The sequence below is a fragment of the Entelurus aequoreus genome, linkage group LG01 (genome assembly GCF_033978785.1).
Source record: "Entelurus aequoreus isolate RoL-2023_Sb linkage group LG01, RoL_Eaeq_v1.1, whole genome shotgun sequence".
Lineage (NCBI taxonomy): Eukaryota > Metazoa > Chordata > Actinopteri > Syngnathiformes > Syngnathidae > Entelurus > Entelurus aequoreus.
This window is the reverse complement of record NC_084731.1, coordinates 42,465,787-42,487,974: the sequence shown is the minus strand read 5'-3', so window position 1 is coordinate 42,487,974 and position 22,188 is coordinate 42,465,787. Positions and strand designations below refer to the sequence as shown.

Sequence of the window (22,188 nt, the reverse complement as noted above, 5' to 3'; positions counted from 1 at the left end):
TTTGGCTTCAAAGTTAGGACTTTATTTCCACTTTTGGTTGCTAAAGTCCGCTTGTATTGGGACTAAGTGGTGGTAGCAGTGTTGCCAGTTCCTCAGTGAGTAAAGTAGCTATTGGCTTTGTAAAAAAATCACCAAATTTGCCAAATTTTCCATTTCCTATTTGTATACAACTCGTTCGGATACACGTAGTAACGCCTCTACGAACGCCTTCTGCCATTTCTGATCAACAATTGGGCCTTCTTCACATTGCAGGTCAATTCCAAATTTTTAATTTCAATGTGAACAATTCCGACTTTTTTCAAATACGACCTAGGCCTCTTTTGTATGTGGATATACTGTAAATAAGACACGTGTGCAATGCGACTGCAGTGTTAACGATCGAGTTGCGTTCATTCGACCAAAACGTCATGAAAAAGCGGTAATATGTTTTAGGAACTCATGTCAATGTTCCACCACTCCTGTCTCCGACTGCTCGCCCACCTGCTCTTTGGACTAGACGTCGAAGCAAGTGTCCCACAAACTGCGAGAGCCAAAATGCTTGCTCTCTTTCTTCTTAATGTTTTATGCGCAGTAATACGGTTCAGAAAATGTTGACTTTGATTGCACAATATCCTTTAAATCGCCACAAATGCACCATGTTTAAAGTTAAAGTAACACTGATAGTCAGTCACACACATTAGATGTGGTGGAATTACCCACCAGTGAAATTACCCTCTGCATTTGACCCATCCCCTTGTTCCACCTCCTGGAAGGTGAGTGGAGCAGTGAGCAGAAGCGGTGGCCGCGCTCAGGAATCTTTTTGGTGATTTAACCCCCAATTCTAACCAATCCAATCCAATCCACTTTATTTGTATAGCATTTTTAAACAATAGACATATTTCCAAAGTGCTGCACAACAATATTAAAAACAACATTCAAATATTATCCTAAGCTCCACCAATGACTGAATAAAAACAAAAAATAAATAAATGTAAAACCAATATAATAACAATATAAAAATAAATATGATTAAAAACTATTTTAAAGCGTAAAACCAATTAAAACAACAAATTAAAACAACCCTTGATGCTGAGTGCCAAGCAGGGAGGTAATGGGTCCCATTGTTATAGTCTTTGGCATGACCCGGCCAGGGTTTGAACTCACGACCTACCGATCTCAGGGTGGACACTCTAACCACAAGGCCACTGAGCAGGCTTTATGTCTGCAAACACTGCAAAACATGTGACGTCATGTCTGTCATGACAGAAGAAGCTAACAAGCTGTTAGGTCAACAAGAGTTGTGGTTGCTTATTGATTTAAATCTCACGAAAAAAAGCCCCCTTATCATTTCAGCATAGAATTTCACGTCACACACTCAACCTATATGAAAAGCTATAAAAGGATCAAGAAGGCGTCGGAAGGGACGCTGTACCGAATACTTGGAAGCAAAATCAAGGTTTAGGAATGATCTAATCATTCTCCAAAAATAATAAATTACATCAGAAAAAGTCGGTGGATTGGCTATGTTTGCTGAATATAGTGACGGTGTTGCTAAATTGGCAGGCTGCAGCTATCGATTATTTTAGAAATCGAATAATCTGTCGATTATTTTTTGGATTATTCGAATAATTGAATAAAACACACTTTATAGCAGGCCTGGGCCATTATTTTGACTCGGGGGGCCAAATTTTGAGAAAAAAATGTATCTGGGGGCCGGTATATCTATTTTTAGGAACACTAATACAAAACCTCACAATAATGTCTGATTGAATGCTAAAAACGTTATAACAGACCGCCTGAAAAAACAGAATGGAATTGTATTTATTTTTAAATAAATGAGACACCTAGAATTTACATGAAAATAAAGACTGTGGGATTTACAATATTAACTATGAACGATAAAACACTGAATATTGACAACATATGAACATATATATCGACATATTTTACAATCAAGGAAAACGCAACAAAAATGCAACAAACAGCAAAGTATGAACACAAAGGGTAAAAAAAAACCTACTTACAATCTGATACATCTAATACATCACTAAGCTTTAGAACTTTGTTGTAAAAATTAGGGATGTCCCGATCTGATATTGATATCGGAAATCAGTCCGATATTAGCCAAAAAAGTGAATATCGGATTTTATCGGACTGAATCTAAAAACTCCGATATAAGCGCTCCGATATAAGCTGTCCATTTTCTGCTGCAGCACGTCTATAATAGGTGACTCTGGTTTGATCACACTCCAACACAGTAGGTGGCGGCATTGCCCCTTAATTAACGTTGGTGCTGGCCGCGGAAGAAGAGCTTCTCTGATCCAGCATGCACAGCCCACGTGATCAGGACAACGCGTGTGCTTGCAGCAAATGTCGGCTGTGTGGAAGTATTTTAAAGTAAACTCGGACAAAGACGTTGCCGCTAAATGCAACATTTGTCAGGCGCAAGTGTCCTGTGGAGGGACAGAACCGGGAAGGTTCAATACAAGCAACCTCATCGCACAGTTGAAAAAACACCACAAAAAAGAACATGAGGATTTTTGCGAGAGCAGCAAGGCGAAGCAACGAACCTCTAGCTCGCTTCAGCAACCCACGCTGGCCGAAAGCTTTGCAAGACGTGCCAAACTACCACGGGACAGCAAAAAGGCAATGGCCATAACAGAAAAGATAGCCCAGTTTATTGTGCTTGATGACCAGCCCCTGTCGGTGGTGAGTAATGTCGGGTTTAAACGCTTAAAAAGTGTATTGCCGCACACGTGGAGAAGGCAAATGCTCGTTATTAGAGTGATATGTTTATTGTGTTTACACTATTCTTCAGTGATGACTAAGAGTAATTATTACATTGTTTTGGGCACAGTCAGTCAGTGAAACTGGAGCTGTGAACTCTTAACTTAGAGCAGTTGGACAGTGGACAATATTGTGTTGTTTTTGTTGTTTTTGTCCCTGCCCACAGTTGTTTCCAACGTATGCTGACAGTAAAAAAATAACTGAAGTGAACTTGAATTGTTTGCACTTTAAAACTTTTTTTTTTTTAAATTGGATTTATTTAGGTTATTTTTCAGGGTCTTGTAATTTATTTTTAATTTATTCTATTCAATTGTATAATTATGTTGGTATTAGTGGTTATTTTGCACTTTAAATACAACATTTTGTTTTAATTGGATGTTTTGAGGTAATACTCTTATGTTGAAGGTAAAAATGTATGTAACCAATTGGTTAATAATAAATGGGTCAGTTTTTCCTATACCTACTCTTGCTGACTATTGTTTTCTGTTTTAACACTACAACATCAGTAACAGTAACATCCATTTATCAAGCCTTTTCTAACATTCCACACAACAAAATAAGGAATAAATATATGTATGATTCGTGCCAATATCGTATCGTATTGATATCGGTATCGGCCAATACTCAAGGCTACAATATCGGTATCGTATCAGAAGTGAAAAAGTTGTATCGGGACATCCCTAGTAAAAATCTCCTTCCGCGTCTGTCCCTGACGCGCATTTCAGGCTGGCCGCTCTGGAAACCCTCTGTGGAAACGCTCCCCACCCACACTGCTTGCTGCCTTGTCTGAGCTGCTGTGACATAGATTACCATAGTAACTAATTAATTTACCATAGTAACTAGTATATCATGCAAAAGCGCAGATTCCAACCATTGAAATACTTTGTATAGTTCAAGACTTCCGGTAATTTGAAAACATCACTGCACATCATAATGGAAGCTACAGTTTCCATCTTAAAGATTGAAAAACATTTTTGGGGAATGTCCGGCGGGCCAGATTGAAAAGCTTAACGGAACGCATGCAGCCCCCAGGCATTAATTTGCCCAGGTCTGCTTTATAACCTCAATGTGTCTTTAAAGGAGAACTGCACTTTTGGGGGGGGGGTTTTGCTTATTGTTCACGATCATTATGAAAGACATGGATGGATTTTTTTTTTTTTATACATTGTAACTTGTAAATAAACACAAATAAAAGTCAGCTTACAGCGACGCCAATAGGAGGGCCTCTATTTCGCCCATAAAATCCAATAATAACCATTCAAAGAGCGCCAACAATACTCCATTTACATTTCGTGATTTGAATATTAACCAAGAATCAGTGATATTTTTATTATAAGCTCGAACGCAGACAAACTATTTATAGCGGCGCTGTGATCACAAGCCTGTCTACAATTTCGACATGATCGACTGGCGAGGTGTTTCCTCGGTTCCTTGCTCCCTGGAAGTTTATTGTAGATCATAAATCATGCATCTCACCTGGACAGACGAAGTCTGAGGACGTATTCCGACAAGTTGGTACACTTTGACAGCCATTTAGGACCCGGAACTGGTGAGAACAGCACAAAAGACGCTTGGACCTCCCCGGCCCCCACTTCTTTTCTTCGTGAGGATTATCAGTCATGATTCCCGGGCGCGGCCACCGCTACTGCCCACTGCTCCCCTCACCTTCCACGGGGTGATCAAGGGTGATGGGTCAAATGCAGAGTATAATTTCGCCACACAGAGTGTGTGTGTGACAATCATTGGTACTTTAACTTTAACTTTAACTATTCTTCATCTAAATGGGAATATATGAACATCGTATCAGTCAGCATCCTAATGACAGCAGACATTGTACAGTAAGTGATGTTTTATTATGTTTGTTGGCTCTCATAAAGTATGCAGTGAGTAGTAATCAGTGATGAAGAAAACAAATGTGATGCGTTTTTTAAATTAATGCGCCGTATAGGCTTAAAATGATAAAAATAGGTAAATATTAAAGATTAAAGTACCAATGATTGTCACACACACACACACTAGATGTGGTGAAATTTGTCCTCTGCATTTGTCCCATCCCCTTGGGGAGCAGTGGGCAGCAGCAGCGCCGCGCCCGGGAATCATTTTGGTGATTTAACCCCCAACTCCAACCCTTTGTTGCTGAGTGCCAAGCAGGGAGGTTATGGGTCCCATTTTTATAGTCTTTGGTATGATTAAATGTTTTTTAATAAATGTGCCTGTTATAAATATTATAACAAATAAATATTTGTAATAAATATTGCAATTGTTATTTCCTGTAATAAACACAATTATTGCATTCGGGAACAAAGTACACGCCATTCACACACTACGCATTTTAAAGAGTGCTGACTGAAGTTTTTAATTTAAGACACACCCCCACTTGTCTTTGTCATGCTCATTACTCCAAACCTGCAGGAATGGAGCACAGTATATGAGTTGCTCTTCTGGTGTTCTGTAAAATTAAATTACATTTTGTCCGGTATGTTTCTCTTAGGTTTAATGCCGTTCACTTATATATTCCATATGTTCCACATGTATTCCTGTAGATGTCATTGACATGTGGTTATACACTGAGACCATGTGGCACAATGACATCAGCACATACATGATGATAGACGCTGTCAAACGCACAAGCAGTAACCTGAATCTGCCAGTGTCTCATCCCATGCGTACGATGCAAATAGACCACTTCTAGGTCAGACAAGTCTGCGTAGGTAACAGAAATCTTCACGTTTATTTATTTATTTACACATTTGAATTCCAGCATGTATTTATGCTATGATGTCATTTGGAAGAAAATGTAATTGTGTGACATGATCTCACTGATTGGCTGACTGACAAATATTGCTGATATCAAACAGACACTCATGTATGCTGCATAAAATATTATATGAATATATATTATAATAATATAATATGTCAGTATATATGATGTACTGCATATATAATATGTAAATATTACATATATGTTATATTTTATATTGCTACTATGGTACATTTTAGTCTACTTTATACCTTTTGTTTTTGCCCTCTTTTTGTGCCATTGTGTACATTATCCTTTCCATCCTTTGTAACCGAGCTACTGTGGGGAACAATTTCCCTTTCGGATCAATAATGTTTGTCTAAGTCTAATTAAAAATAAATTAATTGCAAATTTCTTTACTTGAACAAGGTTTGCATCTGAACTGATAAATATTACCACTAATAAGTAGTATTATATAAATAAGAAACCTCAACCCCTAACAAAATACAAAGCTAATATAAATATCAACTTTAAAAAGTGCCTTCCATGTAATTTAAATATAAAACATCTAAATATTTCAAACTTTGCAAACAACAACAAAACTTGAATAAGAAATGTGTAAAAAAAAAAAAGTAAACACAATCTGCACTCAGCACCAAGGGTTGGAATTGGGGGTTAAATAACCAAAATCGATTCCCGGGCGCGGCCACCGCTGCTGCCCACTGCTGTCCTCACCTCCTAGGGGGTGAACAAGGGGATGGGTCAAATGCAGAGGACACATTCCACCACACCTAGTGTGTGTGACAATCATTGGTACTTTACTTTAACTTTAACTTAAACATGTTGTAAATTATCTTTTAGGCCCCCGTTTTGGTTTTTAATATTATTAGGATATGATTTATAGGTTGCTTACCCAGATTGAACTCTCCAAATACCGCTAGTTATTATTATTCTTTGAAATATAAACATCTCAATTAACCTAAACGTGCCTTTTAATCAAGTAACCCCCCTAGTATTTGTGGCCCTAAACAACCACTTTGAGTGTTTATGCCATCAGCATGTGTGTGCAAGTGTGTGCACGTGTGTTTGTTAGTGCATGTACGGTGGTCCGGCTCATAATGAAGTGCTCCAGCAGGAGATGTGTGTGTTTGAGTGACCTTGTTTTTAGGGCATGACAGTTTCCTTCTCCTGGCTCACACACACACACACACACACACACACACACACACACACACACACACACACACACACACACACACACACACACACACACCTTCACCTTTCATGTGAATGACCACTGTGCATCGATTTCTGCGATGCACGTTCCTACAAGATGAATGAGGGCTCCCAGAAGAGTGTTCTGGTGCTTGACTTTGTAAAGTGATTTCTCATCACCACCTCGTCCTTGATGGTGGGTGCCGCCATGGACCCAAACCATCTGATTTCGAAATGTATTTTTGATTACTTTGAATGCACAGCTAATACACTCACTGGACATGAAATTGATGCAGCAAAGATGACACATTTTTTTATTGATTGGTCCTCTCACGTTGCTAAATAATGGTACCAAAATATGAGAAAAAGTTGGTAATAGGATACAATACAATGATAAACATATTGGCAAACCAACAGCTCTTTGACAGTGTCAATCAAAGCGGGCCATTGTTATCTTCAGAAGAATGTATTTATTAATTTGTTTTTTATATGTTTTTTAGAGTGTATTTTTTTAAGGGACAAAACTTTTCTAAGAAAACAGTCAGGGCCAATGTATAAAAAATCCTTCTCATGTTTAAGTTTTATTTTATAAAATTCTTTACTTGCAGTTGACTAAAAGGGGACCTATTATGATTTTAATGTATGTTTAAATCATTTCCTTGTGGCATAGGTTAAGAACCTTTTTGACCTCAGGGCCCAACTTTTCTACTACAGAGGGGCCTGGGACCCACTCAAATATTAACACTGAATTTGTAATCTTACTCCTGATTTGAATCATAATCAATAATTAAATCTAACCGTCTTACCGTTTTCAACCTTGTCAAATTATATGAAACCATGTGTTAATCACAAAAACTAATATGTATTTAACACATGAAGTGAAGTGAATTATATTTATATAGCGCTTTTCTCTAGTGACTCAAAGCGCTTTACATAGTGAAACCCAATATCTAACTTACATTTAAACCAGTGTGGGTGGCACTGGGAGCAGGTGGGCAAAGTGTCTTGCCCAAGGACACAACGGCAGTGACTAGGATGGCGGAAGCGAGAATCGAACCTGGAACCCTCAAGTTGCTGGCACGGCCACTCTACCAACCGAGCTATGCCGCCCAACACATAAGCCTTAAGCTTAGGTCAGGCTAATTAGAAGAAAAAAAAAATGTTCTAACCAAATATATTGCATATGAAGAGACTCGAAAAAACTTAGGTTAGAGTGTCCGCCCTGAGATCGGTAGGTTGCAGTGGCGTGCGGTGATATTAATGTCTGGTGAGGCACTGCATCATCACAGTCAGATTTACAAACATATGTACCCTAAATAGTATCTTATTCACCATGTGATTGGCAGCAGTTAACGGGTTATGTTTAAAAGCTCATACTAGCATTCTTTACACAACTGTAGCACACAAAAAAGCACATTTAATAAAAAAAACATTATTATGGTCTTACCTTTCTTGCTGGACAGCCTTTGCGTGTGTACCACGCCGTTTGAAAAGAACGGGTCTTCTGTCCCGAAGTCAAAAGCAAACCTTTTAGCTCCGGCGTTGGTATACCTTTAATTATTACCTCCTGCTTCGATTGAAAGTCCAGTTTAGAAAACTGTTTTATTTTACATATGTAATCCTCCATGTTTTTAATAAAAGTCCAGGCTAGAGGAAATAAACAATCGCTTGCAAACTTTTTTTTCTTTTTTTTTTTCTTCTGCGGCCGAGGAATGATCTCTGGGATCACTACCACCCTCTACCACCAGGAGGCCGGATTACTGCGAGCCTCAACCAGTACTCTTTTGCAGCAGATTTATGAATGCTCAGCACAAGAAATACGTTACACACATACAGTTTTTGACAAAATACACTGTACATTATATACCTCAGCTAACTAAACTATGCCATAGTTTAGTTAGCTGATATAATTCATATAGCAATACAGTCTCACTGCACAGCAGCTCAGCAGTTAGCCGAGTCATTGTGCAATCCATGTTGAGGCACAAATCAGTGACGTGCCTCATCTGGCTGCTGATCACCGCACCGTCTCTTCTCAGTATTTGAACGGCAAATGTGAAAATAAAAATAAAAATAATCTAAAACTGGTGAAGTTAAATGGAAAATAACTTTAGTATAATCACTGGATACATATAACAATTTAATTATTATTTTTTTCTTTTTACATTTTTTTTCTTTCCATGACGGCAGGTGAGGCCCCGCCTCCCCTGCCTCTAGTGACGGCACGCCACTGGTAGGTTGTGAGTTCAAACCCCGGCCGAGTCATACCAAAGACTATAAAAATGGGACCTATTACCTCCCTGCTTGGCACTCAGCATCAAGGGTTGGAATTGGGGGTTGAATCACCAAAAATGATTCCCGGGCGCAGCACCGCTGCTGCCCACTGCTCCCCTCACCTCCCAGGGGGTGAACAAGGGGATGGGTCGAATGCAGAGGACACATGTCGCCACACCTAGTGTGTGTGTGACAATCATTGGTACTTCAACTTAAATAAATAAACTGTCAATAAAATTAAAGTGCAATTAAAAATACAGCTCCACCACTTTAGTCATAATTTTTGCGCTTAAGACATTTCTCTATGACTTTAGTTCGTTTGTTTTTGTCATTACTGCCAAAAGTAGAGGAAACGTGTATTACAACTAAAGACCGCTGCGGCCCATACGAACCACAGCTGAGAAACAGATATTTTTTGGTGGATCTAAACACTGCTCTAAATAATACGTATTGGATATGCGTTGGTTTAAACTTGGTTCCACAGTCACTTTTATGACTCCTTTTTTTTGAGTCAGTCTGCAAGATATTCGTTTGTGGAGGAGTTCCCAGATTGCAAATGAAACCACGCCCACCCTCTCCAAAAGTATCATCATTTATATTTTGAAAATGTACACTGTTTAAATATATACATTTGTTGAAGTCGTCACCACTTTTTTTCCCCCCCAAACGCAGTAAAAAATACACTTTGTTAACAGTATATATATTCACCCGGCCACAAGAGTAGGTACACCTGCATAAAAAACAACTGCTTTTAGCATCTGTGTTATTAGCCAAGCCAATATTAGATTAAAATAGTACTTTATCCTACCTATGTTCTTGTTTTCTTATAGCCTAAAGTAAAAGGGGGGAAGCTCCTACTACTCTGACTAAGCACTTTACTTATTGTCTAAATGAATACGTTGACCTCGCTGTGATGTCACGACGTAGCCAGACTGCAAAACCATGTGAACAGAGGCGTCAAAAACTGCGTCCAAGCTAACACTCAATGCATGAACCTCATGATTTAATACTTTAGCATCGTTTAACACAAGTATCTAACATTGTATCAACATTATTAAGTCGTAAAAGACACATTTCATCATAGCTCCCCTCTAAGAACCAAAACATAATTGGGCATAGTGGACCATTGAACAACAATTTACACTAAACTGAACCGAAGTGAAAACCGTGTCACAAAAATGTAATAAGATCCGAGCCTTGGATCTTGTGAACCGTTCCCAACAGTCCCATTATAATGTGTTTATGAGTGAAGGTGCACAGGTATCAGTCAGTCTATTTGTGGGGGTCTACATTTATTTGTGGCATTCCAATGCATTTATGGAAAACACGGATTGGTGTCCAGGAAGTCCCCATAGAGCTGAACATAGAGAAAGTCAAACGCAAATACAAATAGATGGAATAGATATTGAAAGGGTAAAAGAAAACATATTTTTGGGTGTAATAACATATTAATTAAATTAATTGAAATTCTCATGTAAAAAATATACAACATAAAGTAGCAAGAAACACGTCAATAATGATTAAAGCAAAACATGTTCCAGACCAAAAATCACTTCATATTCTCTACTGCTTGCTAGTGTTACCATATCTGAGTTATTGTGCAGAAATATGGGGAAACAACTACAAATGTGCGCTTCATTCATTAAATGTGTTACAAAAAAGATACATTGGAATAATACATCATGTTGGATATAGAGAACATACAAACCCTTTATTTATTAAATCACAATTATTGCAATTCAACGATTTGGTGCATTTGCAAACAGCTAAAATTATGTACAAAGCTAACTATAACCTGATACCCAAGAATGTACAACACTTATTCTCAACAAAAGAGGATCATTATTAGAGGAACATCTAATTTAAAACATTTGTATGCTTGTACAACACTTAAGACCTTTAGCATATCAGTATGTGGAATTAAATTATGGAATGGACTAACCAAAGAAATTAAACAAAGCACCAATATGATTCAGTTTAAGAGTCTGTTCAAAACTACAAGTGTTCACAAAGTACACAGAACAAGAGTTATGATGAACATCTTGAAACCTTTTTTTTTCTTTTTTTCTTTTTATTGAGACAAAGATTATTTAAGCATTTAATATTGGTTTACTTAATATGGTATATTATTTATTTATTATTTATTTGTTCACTGTTCTGTTACAGAGAACAAGGACATTGGATACAATTGCTATGGTATGAAAAGGGGTAGGATTAAATAAGCTCTGCTTCTTCCTACTCCTTTTCGGACGTGCTGTAATGAAACAACTGGAAATGTGTGATGAATTACATTGTATCGTATGTGTGTTCGAAATAAACTGGAACTGAACTTAACTGAACATTTTGATGTGCCTTGAATCAGCTGAGTAGTTGAGCGACAACAATGGGGTGAAATTTTGGTGCAGATTAACACATATATGTGTGAATTACAAATTACATTGATACTTGATTGATACCAAATTCAATTCTGGCCAGAAGCAAATATCATCCCTGACGAAAAAACTTTGCTCTGCATTTTCATGTGCATATTTTGTCTCCTCCTGAAACGTCACTTGATTTGCAGCAGCATAAAAATGACGTTTTAAATCTTTTCAAGGTCAGCCCAGTTAAAGAGGACTTTTCTGTACTTTCAGTGGATAACGAGGGCCGGAAGCTGAAGGGCGCCATCCAGAGGAGCACGGAGACAGGTCTGGCCGTAGAGATGCCCAGCAAGACGGTCCGCCAGGCCAGTCACGAGTCCATCGAGGACAGCGTGAACAGCTACGGCTCGGAGGGCAAGTGAGTGTCGCGGACAGTATTGTGTAGTACGGTGTTTTATTTTTTTTGCGATTAGGGGTGTAACCACATGCCGTAATCATGGTTTGGTACCTCTGCCACCGAACCGAAAATGTCCATACAAATACATGAGAGGTTACACTCTCTGTAGCGGCGACATCTACAGAGCCATCCACACACAAAGAGGCAAGGAGCTTAGGACATCAGCAAAACTAGTGTAGTACTATGACACACACACACACGCACACACGCACACACACTACATCGGAACATTTGCCAACCTGGCGACCAGCGAAGTCCTGCAGTTACGTAAGAAGACGGAGCAGAGCTGCTGATGGGGGCTGGGAGGCTTTAAAATCTCACAGAGGGGGGCCAAAATCAGAAGAGGATGATTGGATCACACGCACACACACACACACACGCACAAACACACACACACACACACACACACACACTGTGTTTTGTTCCCATATTCATCTTCTTCTCTCCATGCACAGCCGAGATATTTTATTTAGGAATCGGCACTTACAGATTTCATTTGGAAAACAAGTAAGGAGGAAGTGTGATGAATACTTTATTCTACATGCAGGCTTAGGGCGGGAAAGGTGCGGCTTGAGACAGGCACTGAAGAATAATTGTAATTTATCGTTAAACAAAACAAAATAAGAAAACAAAGACTGACCTTTTTTCGTGTCACAAACGGTTTGTGTTACCGCTGCAGCGCAGAAGGGTGAGCAAGTGGTGTGTCATGATCTGGCAGCTCTGCTGTCGCCTGTGTTCTTTTTGTTGCTGTGCCTGGTTTTTGGGTTACGGGGCAGAGCCACCTGCGCGTACCCCTGATACTCATTTCCTCCTGATTACTTAAGCTCTCCAGTCCATTCACTCGGCTAGCTTCATTACATTATGATAGCGCGTACAAATATGCATGAAAACACTCCAACAGACATCACACATCCGACATTTTAGTTAGTAAGAATTGTTTTAGTTATATTGTAAAACTTACAAACATTGCTTGGAGTGATGAATGAAGAATCCACACAAGCTGGAACGCTATGGACGATTAGAAGACGGAACAGCACTTGCACGTCCGGTTCAAAGCATTTAAACAGCAGAAAACACTGTAGTCCAGGGGTCCCCAAACTTTTTGACTCAGGGGCCGCATTTGGCCGTGGCGACGCTGACGACGAGTAAGATGAAGAAATATGCTTGTAAGTTCCAAGCCGCACAGCAATGCATCATCAGAGAGGGTGTTCAGCATGGTTAGAAAGATAGTGACAGAGAATAGAACAAGGATGGACAATTCAACCCTTAACTCAACAATGAGTAAATGAATGTTATGTGTGTGTACATGTGTAAATAAATGAACACTGAAATTTAAGTATTTATTTTATTTATATATACATAATAAAATAAATATATAGATATAGCTAGAATTCACTGAAAGTCAAGTATTTCTTATATATGTGTATATATATATATGAAATACTTGACTTGGTGAATTCTAGCTGTAAATATACTCCTCCCCTCTTAACCACGCCCCGCCCTGCCCCCGACCACGCCCCCCACCCCCCGAAATCGGAGGTCTCAAGGTTGGCAAGTATGCTGTTAGAAGATAACGCAGTAGTAAACAGTAGGGAAGTAAAAGTGCTTGGTATAATTTCGTCCGCTTTTGTAGTCGATGCCGGCACCGTAGTCGATAACCTTCTTTTTTTCTCTATCTTCTTGTCATGTGACATTCATCCTCTGGTGTTGCCATTTGTAATATAAAGTAGTGGAAAGTTCTTACTTATATCTGTCAGTAAACTTGCCGTGAAAGCGTTAAAACATACCGGTATAGTGAGTGTACATTATTCACCCAAGGAACTTTAGCTATTAGAGAGTTCCGGTGGGACGGTTTTTCACAGGACACATTTCCAGCATTGTTGCACTAGTGAGCCACAAATGAGGACATGCTGCTTCGTTATTGATTTAAGTAAAGTCTGAATGTCATTAAAACAGTCAGCTGCATCTTTTGACACTACAACAAAGATGACGGGGAGAAGACGCTGCCGAAGGTGAGCCACGTAAATAAGGCCGCCCACAAAACGGCGCATCCTGAAGCGGCTGTCAGAAAGCGGCTTGAAGATGATCTGTAAAACATAATCTATGCAACATTTTGACCAAAGAACCACCATTTCATGTTATGTAGACCACAAGGAAGTGTTTTATATAAAAAAATATATATATGACCCCTTTCATGCGCCTTTTGTATGAAAATAGACCTGACGAGACCCGCTCATCGGCAGTGCGCCTTATAATCTGGTGCACCCTATGGTTAGAAAAATACTATTCTAAAAAACTCTCCAGACACTTTTTGTTCAAATCATTTTTGGGTTTATGGATACAAACATTTTCTTCCTGAAATAATCCTGTTATATGTGTTGGTACACATTATTTTACAGTACCTCAAATTCAAACTGCTCTTTAATGTTTTTTTGTTGTTTTTTAACATAAGATACTGAATTTGAGATTTAAAAAAACTCCAAAATCTGTGTCACCGCTTGTCGTTTGCCAAAGCACTGGTGAGAAGCGCTGATGTACATACAAGTCATTAAATAATACAAATACCGGTAATAAATTACGATTTGAAAGTGTTGTTTAGTAAATGTTAACTTAAAATAAAAGTTGTGTGATATTTACAACACCATTGATACTTTGTCTACTGCTGAATTAAGTTTGTGATGACAAGCAAATAACAAAAAAAGGTAGTTTTCTTTATCACCTCTCCAAAACATACTATAAAAGAAGGGAAACCGTGGCCTTAAACTGAGGTACGGACCTTAGCATGGGTTACCTGTACTGTCACACCCCTATTAAACGGTCAATCATAGGTATAAAAAAAAGGACAGTTGTCAGCTGTTAGCATATGTTACCTTTATCAACATGGCAGAAATTTATTATTTATTAGCCTTTATTTAACCAGGTAAAATCCCATTGAGATCAAAGATCTCTTTTCCAAGGGAGACCTGGCCAAGAGGGCAGCAGCAAGGTTACATTAAAAACAGTAAACAAATACATAAAACATCACATTTACGACATTAAAACTTGCTCACATAACACATGTGCATACAGACAAGGTAGACTGCAATCCTTTCACAGAAGCTTTAAACTCATTCAACGTAACAAGGGTTTGAAGTTTAATATTCGATTGTAGGTTATTCCAAGCCTTCGCTGCTGAAAACCTAAATGCTTTCTTGCCCAGTTCAGTTCTTACTTTGGGGACGACAAATTGCAGAACATTCGTTGAACGAAGATTGTGACTTCCTTGTTTCTTTGTTAAAAGACAAGACAGATAAGATGGAGTGATACCCAGAATGGTTTTGTAGATGAAAACATACCAATGATTGAGGCGTCGAGCACATAAAGATGTCCAGTTAACCATTGAGTATAATACGCAATGGTGAGTAAGGGGAGCGCAGTTGGTGATAAATCTCAGTGCACCGTGGTACACACTATGCAGCTTGAAATGTCTGTTATAATATGCGACAATAATAAACAGTAGGGCTGCAAAAGTACAGTGTATAATCTTTGATTAAAAATATATTTTTTTATATTAATCAAGATCAAATGATACGAAAAAATGAATCGTGATAATTTTTTTGCTTCATTGCCCAGCCCTACAAATACATCAAAATCATTCATGTGTATCGTTAGATGCAAATATAGATGCAAATGATATTTTTTATTTTTGTTCTTTAAGACAGTAGGGCTCAAGAAGTTAGACGTGACCATCCTCCAAGTGAACATACGCCAGTTCATTATTGACATCTGCCTACGTTCCCAAATAAAAAATGTTTCCTGCCCGGGATAAAGATGCAAGTGTTCAGTGACGCACATTTGTGACTGACTCCATGTAGGAGGAAAGCGCTTGCCTGTTTGTTTGTCTATGCCACAGAATCTGTGTCTTTTAACAGGAACAAGAAGGTGTTGTTGTGCTCACATAACGGCCATCTTGGCCTCCATCTACAGCCACTCAGCGTTTGAATGCTTCTTTCCAACTTTTGAATTTTGTCTAACCTTTATAAATTCAGTAAGACTTTAAATGTCCTAAAATGAGCCCATATGGTCAACAAGCACACTTTTTTAGCATTTAACTAATTTAGTGCTTTAATAGTGTTTTTTTACAATTCTACTCTTCTTATGTTCTTATGGTAGAAAAAATCTGGAAAATATTACTATCAGGCTTTTAGTGTGCTATCTAGTTGTTAAAGTTTGTATTTTTGCACTTCTGTGTCTCATTTGCAAGTGTGCATTCAGTTAAATGTGTCCTAAGTATGCTGCCGTAGTCAGGAAGTAGTCTACTGCCATTTATCGGAATGTGTCAATCTTGGTGTCTGTTGAGAACTGCAAAATGTTTGCCTGTAAGTATTATACTTATAACATTATTATCTGTTTGATTTTAATGTACATCTTAGATCTGTATTTGATTGTCCAATTAGGAGGTGTTGAATTTGCCCTATAACATTTTCAATGCTAACTATTAGCTACCTATGGCGAATACAATGTAAATTAGCATCAAGCTACTGCATTTGTTTTTAATGCATTTCTTTTCATTTAGAATTTTAACGGTAAATTATTTTGTATCTAATGTAAGTTTTATGGACACCATTTTCTTTGTTTGTCCAGTTTTGAAGAGCTTGAAGTATGAACTTTTAAAATGACCTCAACTCTTTATTGACAACCTGTTGATCTTTCTGAGCTAGCAAAAAGAGAACTTTAGCCTTAAAATGTCTATGGAAAGCCTGTCAAACACTTATAAAAAGCTCTTCAATAACTTTTACTTATTTATAAGTAAATATACAGTAGGTGGTCAAAAGTTTACATACACTTGTAAAGAACATAATGTCATGGCTGTCTTGAGTTTCCAATAATTTCTACAACTCTTATTTATTTGTGATAGAGTGATTGGAGCACAAACTTGTTAGTCACAAAAAAAACATTCATGAAGTGTGGTTCTTTTGTGAATTTATTATGGGTCTACTGAAAATGTGACCAAATCTGCTGGGTCAAAAGTATACATACAGCAATGTTAATATTTGGTTACATGTCCCTTGGCAAGTTTCACTGCAATAAAGCTTTTTTGTAGCCATCCACAAGCTTCTGGCAAGCTTCTGGTTGAATTTTCGACCACTCCTCTTGACAAAATTGGTACAGTTAAGCTAAATTTGTTGGTTCTCTGACATGGACTTGTTTCTTCAGCATTGTCCACACATTTAAGTCAGGACTTTGGGAAGGCCATTCTAAAACCTTTATTCTAGCCTGATTTAGCCATTGCTTTACCACTTTTGACGTGCGTTTGGGGTCATTGTCCTGTTGGAACACCCAACTGCGCCCAAGACCCAACCTCCGAGCTGATGATTTTAAGATGTCCTGAAGAATTTGGAGGTAATCCTCCTTTTTCATTGTCCCATTTACTCTCTGTGAAGCACCAGTTCCATTGGCAGCAAAACAGGCCCAGAGCCTACCACCACCATGCTTGACAGTAGGAAAAGTGTTCCTGGGATTAAAGGCCTCACCTTTTCTCCTCCAAACATTTTGCTGGGTAACGTTTGTTGTTTCATCTGACGTCACATGAACAAAGATAAGACCTTCTGGAGGAAAGTTATTTGGTTCAATTCAAAGGAAATGTGTGGTACTAAGCACAAATCATGTTGAGTTACATTCAAAATTAAATAAGTAGCATACAGTATGTTACATCACACATCTTTGACATTAATTTCTATTTGAAAAAAAATAAAATAGAAGAAAAACACAAGAAATGTTGGGCCCAATTCGGTCTGAGTTCTTATTGGTCAATACAAATTGATATACATAAAATGTTTCATTTCGTACACAGCATATCTATAACAAAGAACTGACTAATTGACTCTTCATTGTTCCAGTAGTTAATGGAATACAATCAAATGTCCATCTCGAGAGTACATGTTTAAGCTGATCTGCCTTCAAGTGTCGCAACAAACAAAAAACAGTCAGAATCTTCTTGGATGTGCACTCAAAATGTACAGTTTAAGTATAGTGTCCTGGTTGCAGGAAATAATCGTAAAAAAGTGGATAAAGTGTGACCTTAGAGATGCGTGATTCGTTGCCGGTTTACTGTACGTCCGGCATTATTTTTCTGTGAAACTGCAGCCTAATCTCCACAGCTGCGTTCTAATCTAAAACCCAACATTTTATCACCCTGTAATACCCACAGGGCTAATGTTGCAATATTACACACACACATTTGGGTAAATATACAGCACATACACGCTGACCTCATTAGAACTTGCTGGAATTAATGTCATTGACGTGCGCTACATGCCTCAAGCAGGCTGCAGAGCACATGATGTAACAAAGCAAATTAATGAATATTAAAGTGACCTGAGAAAAGATGCTAATCTTTGCATGAACTACTAATCTTCGCTAAGTGGTTTTGTGTGCAGAGACTGTAAATTATTCACTAATGACTGCCAAACCGCTCTGCGCTTAATTAAGTGCCAGTCGGAGTGCCTGTGACCGTCGGAATAGTCTCGTAAATATTCCAAAACATTTTCCCTTCGTTCAGCACGGAAGCTGGGTGATTTAAATATGCACATTAAGGGTCCGATCTACTGAAGGTATGCGCGTAATTAAACCTGTGCCAACTTGATAGCGCACGCAAAGCTGAGCTACTAAACTGGTGGGCCGAGGATTGTGTCGCTTAAGTAAGCAGAATAAAGAGCACAATCCATTTAGTGTGTTTGTCTTCACCAATAGGCATAATACATGCTCATCATCAGAACGGCTACAATATTGGGAGGAAAAGATGCAAATATAATTTTTCAGCACTTGCAGTGTGATCTATCAGGGCTGAAACTGCTCTGCGAACGCCATTTTGAAATTGAATACGTCTGAAATACAAAACCCAAAACCAGTGAAGTTGGCACGTTGTGTAATTCGTAAATAAAAACAGAATACAATGATTTGTAAATCTTTTTCAACTTATATTCAATTGAATAGACTGGAAAGACAAGATATTTAATGTTCGAACTGAGAAACCTATTTTTTTTTGCAAATAATCATTAACTTAGAATTTAATGGCAGCAACACATTGCAAAAAAGTTGGCACTGGGGCATTTTTACCACTGTGTTACATGGCCTTTCCTTTTAACCACACTCAGTAAACGTTTGGAAACTGAGAAGACCAATTTTTTAAGCTTTTCTGGTGGAATTATTTCCCATGCTTGCTTGATGTACAGCTTAAGTTGTTCAACAGTCCGGGGGTCTCCGTTGTGGTATTTTATGTTTCATATTGCGCCACACAGTTACAATGGGAGACAGGTCTGGACTACAGGCAGGCCAGTCAAGTACCCGCACTCTTTTACTATGAAGCCTGACTGTTGTAACAAGTGACTTGGCTTTGTCTTGCTGAAATAAGCAGAGGCGTCCATGATAACATTGCTTGGATGGCAACATATGTTGCTCCAAAACCTGTATGTACCTTTCAGCATTAATGGTGCCTTCACAGATGTGTAAGTTACCCATGCCTTGAGCACTAGTACACCCCCATACCATCACAGATGCTGGCTTTTGAACTTTACGCCTATAACAATCCGGATGGTTCTTTTCCTCTTCGTTCCGAAGGACACAACGACCACAGTTTCCAAAAACAATTTGAAATGTGGACTCGTCAGACCACAGAACACTTTTACACTTTGCATCAGTCCATCTTAGATGAGCTCTGGCCCAGCGAAGCCGTCGGCGTTTCTGGGTGTTGTTGATGAATGGCTTTCGCTTTGCATAGTAGAGTTTTAACTTGCACTTACAGATGTAGCGACAAACTGTAGTTACTGACAGTGGTTTTCTGAAGTGTTCCTGAGCCCATGTGGTGATATCCTTTACACACCGATGTCGGTTTTTGATGAAGTACCGCCTGAAGGATCCAAGGTCACGGGCATTCAGCTTTGCTGCTTACGTGCAGTGATTTCTCCTGATTCTCAACCTTTTGATGATATTACGGACCGTAGATGGCGAAATTCCTAAATTCTTTGCAATAGCTGGTTGAGAAATGTTGTTCTTAAACAATTTGTTCAGGCATTTGTTCACAAAATGGTGATCCTCGCCCCATCCTTGTTTGTGAATGACTGAGCATTTCATGGAAGCTGCTTTTATACCCAATCATGGCACCCACCTGTTCACCAAATAAGTGTTTGATGAGCATTGTTCAACTTTCTCAGTCTTTTTTGCCACTTGTGCCAGCTTTTTTGAAACATGTTGCAGGCATCCATCCATCCATTTTCTACCGCTTGTCCCTTTTGGGGTCGCGGGGGGTGCTGGAGCCTATCTCAGCTGCATTCGGGCGGAAGGCGGGGTACACCCTGGACAAGTCCCACCATGAAATTCCAAAATAACTAATATTTGCAAAAAACAACAAAGTTTTCCAGTTCAAACGTTAAGTATCTTGTCTTTGCAGTCTATTCAATTGAATATAAGTTGAAAAGGATTTGCAAATCATTGTATTCTGTTTTTATTTATGATTTACACAACGTGCCAACTTCCCTGTTTTGGGATGTTGTATATGGGCAAACTGACACAGACACGGACACACACGGCTGTGAGCAAGGAGGTGATCTCGCTGCAAAGGCAGTAGATGGACGACGTATCCTTAGTCCTGCGTGTGTGTCAACATAATTGGACTGTTGGAATTAAAAAATATTGGACATATCGTCTATTCAGCAAATAATTTAATGATTTTATAGCTGCTGGATGACTTAAAGGGAAACTTCGGTTTTTTTCAACCTGGGCCCTGTTTTCATAATTTTTTCTGTATATGTGAGTGCTGGATAAAACATTTTTTGAGGTCGCGCCAGTATTGAGCAGGGCAGGCAGCCTCCAGCCCAGCTAACGCTCGTACACAGGGCAACTGGCTCTCGTCAAAATTCGGCCTATAAACATGCATTTTTTTCACACTGACAGGCTCAGATAGTTACAATGAGTGTCCGACAACATACTAGAAAGGAGAAATTAACGTATGTCTCTACCTTTAGCTGGAGATCGCTGTTTGTTGTGAGCTGTGTCCAAATCTCACCACGCTACAAATCTCGTTCCGAAATCTCGCGATAACTCGCGACAAAACACCGGTGGAAAAACAGTTACCTGACTGAGGTGAAGAGAGATGACTGAAGTGATTTTCTGTTGGATTACCGAAGACTGTTATTTTAGTTTTATAGAAAAGTTTGTTTGTTTGTCTGTCATGGCTGAATTTTTGCCTGATGTGGACGACGTGGATGAAATTGCATTTGATTTTGATGGCCGGCCGTATCTATTTGAGCCGGAGTACACAGATGAAGAGCTTCAAGAAATTGAAGAACGGACGAGGAGAGACGGAGTTGGGCAACAGGCAGAGGGCACGGAACCAGCTGCTGCAAGGCTGCGAAACACTGGAAACTGGTGGTGTTCCTGTGGGTGCTGTGTACCTTTGCCTACAGAGGAGGAATGCCTCTGTTGCAGGGAATGGGACCTTTTGCAGCCAGCTGTGTTTGGGGATTACCCAGTGGACGGTACACAACGCTGTGTAACGTCATCAGAGGATTTCCCCTCCTTGATCAACAGGGCAGTGCTAGAGACCTTCTTCCATGTTCCCAAAATCAACTGGAAGAGGCGGCCAAGACCACAGGGAGAAAACGGCCAGCTGTCTATTGAGTGAGTATACGTGACATATTTAGCTTTGTGTAATTTATTTACTGAGAAAGGTCTCTGGTATGAGTAATTACTGTTACAGTATGTATTTAGTCATTACAACTGTTACAGTATGTATTTAGTCTTCATAACTGTATGTATTTAGTCTTCATAACTGTATGTATTTAGTCTTCATAACTGTTACAGTATGTATTTAGTCTTCATAACTGTATGTATTTAGTCTTCATAACTGTTACAGTATGTATTTAGTCTTCATAACTGTATGTATTTAGTCTTCATAACTGTTACAGTATGTATTTAGTCTTCATAACTGTATGTATTTAGTCTTCATAGTCTTTAATCTTCATCTTCCTGTTGAGACTGCAGAAACAGGATAGATGTGAAATTTATAACAAACATCAATAAAATCTTGACACTTTTTTCTTTTACAAAGTTGACAAAAAGCCATACTACTCACTTGTGATGGATCCTCACTGTCTGTATGCGGGACAGTCAAAGCTGCAGTTGATGCAGGGGCAGTCTGGTTGTTGTACACACAATAACAATTTGCACTGAGTGTCATTCCAGTGATGTTGAATTTGAATGGTTACAGTTCAATTGTTCAGAAAAGGTATTGGCATAGCTAAACTTACCACTGATTGTGTCCAAGTAGGAGGTAGTGCCAGATAGGTCCCGGACAATGATGGCTTGGTGCGAGGTGTGGTCTGATGGGGACTTGAAAG

At 38.9% G+C, this 22,188-nt stretch overlaps 1 protein-coding gene across 3 annotated transcripts in view; it reads left to right on the top strand.

The window, feature by feature from the left end:
* The window catches only part of rims4 (regulating synaptic membrane exocytosis 4), a 73,726-nt gene that overhangs the window by 30,159 nt on the left and 21,379 nt on the right, over positions 1–22,188 (top strand). For all 3 annotated transcript variants that reach the window (XM_062051061.1, XM_062051041.1, XM_062051051.1), the window contains one exon: positions 11,629–11,773. In XM_062051061.1, the coding sequence (XP_061907045.1) occupies positions 11,697–11,773 (77 nt within the window). In that variant the 5' untranslated portion in view covers positions 11,629–11,696. The remainder of the gene's footprint in view (positions 1–11,628; positions 11,774–22,188) is intronic.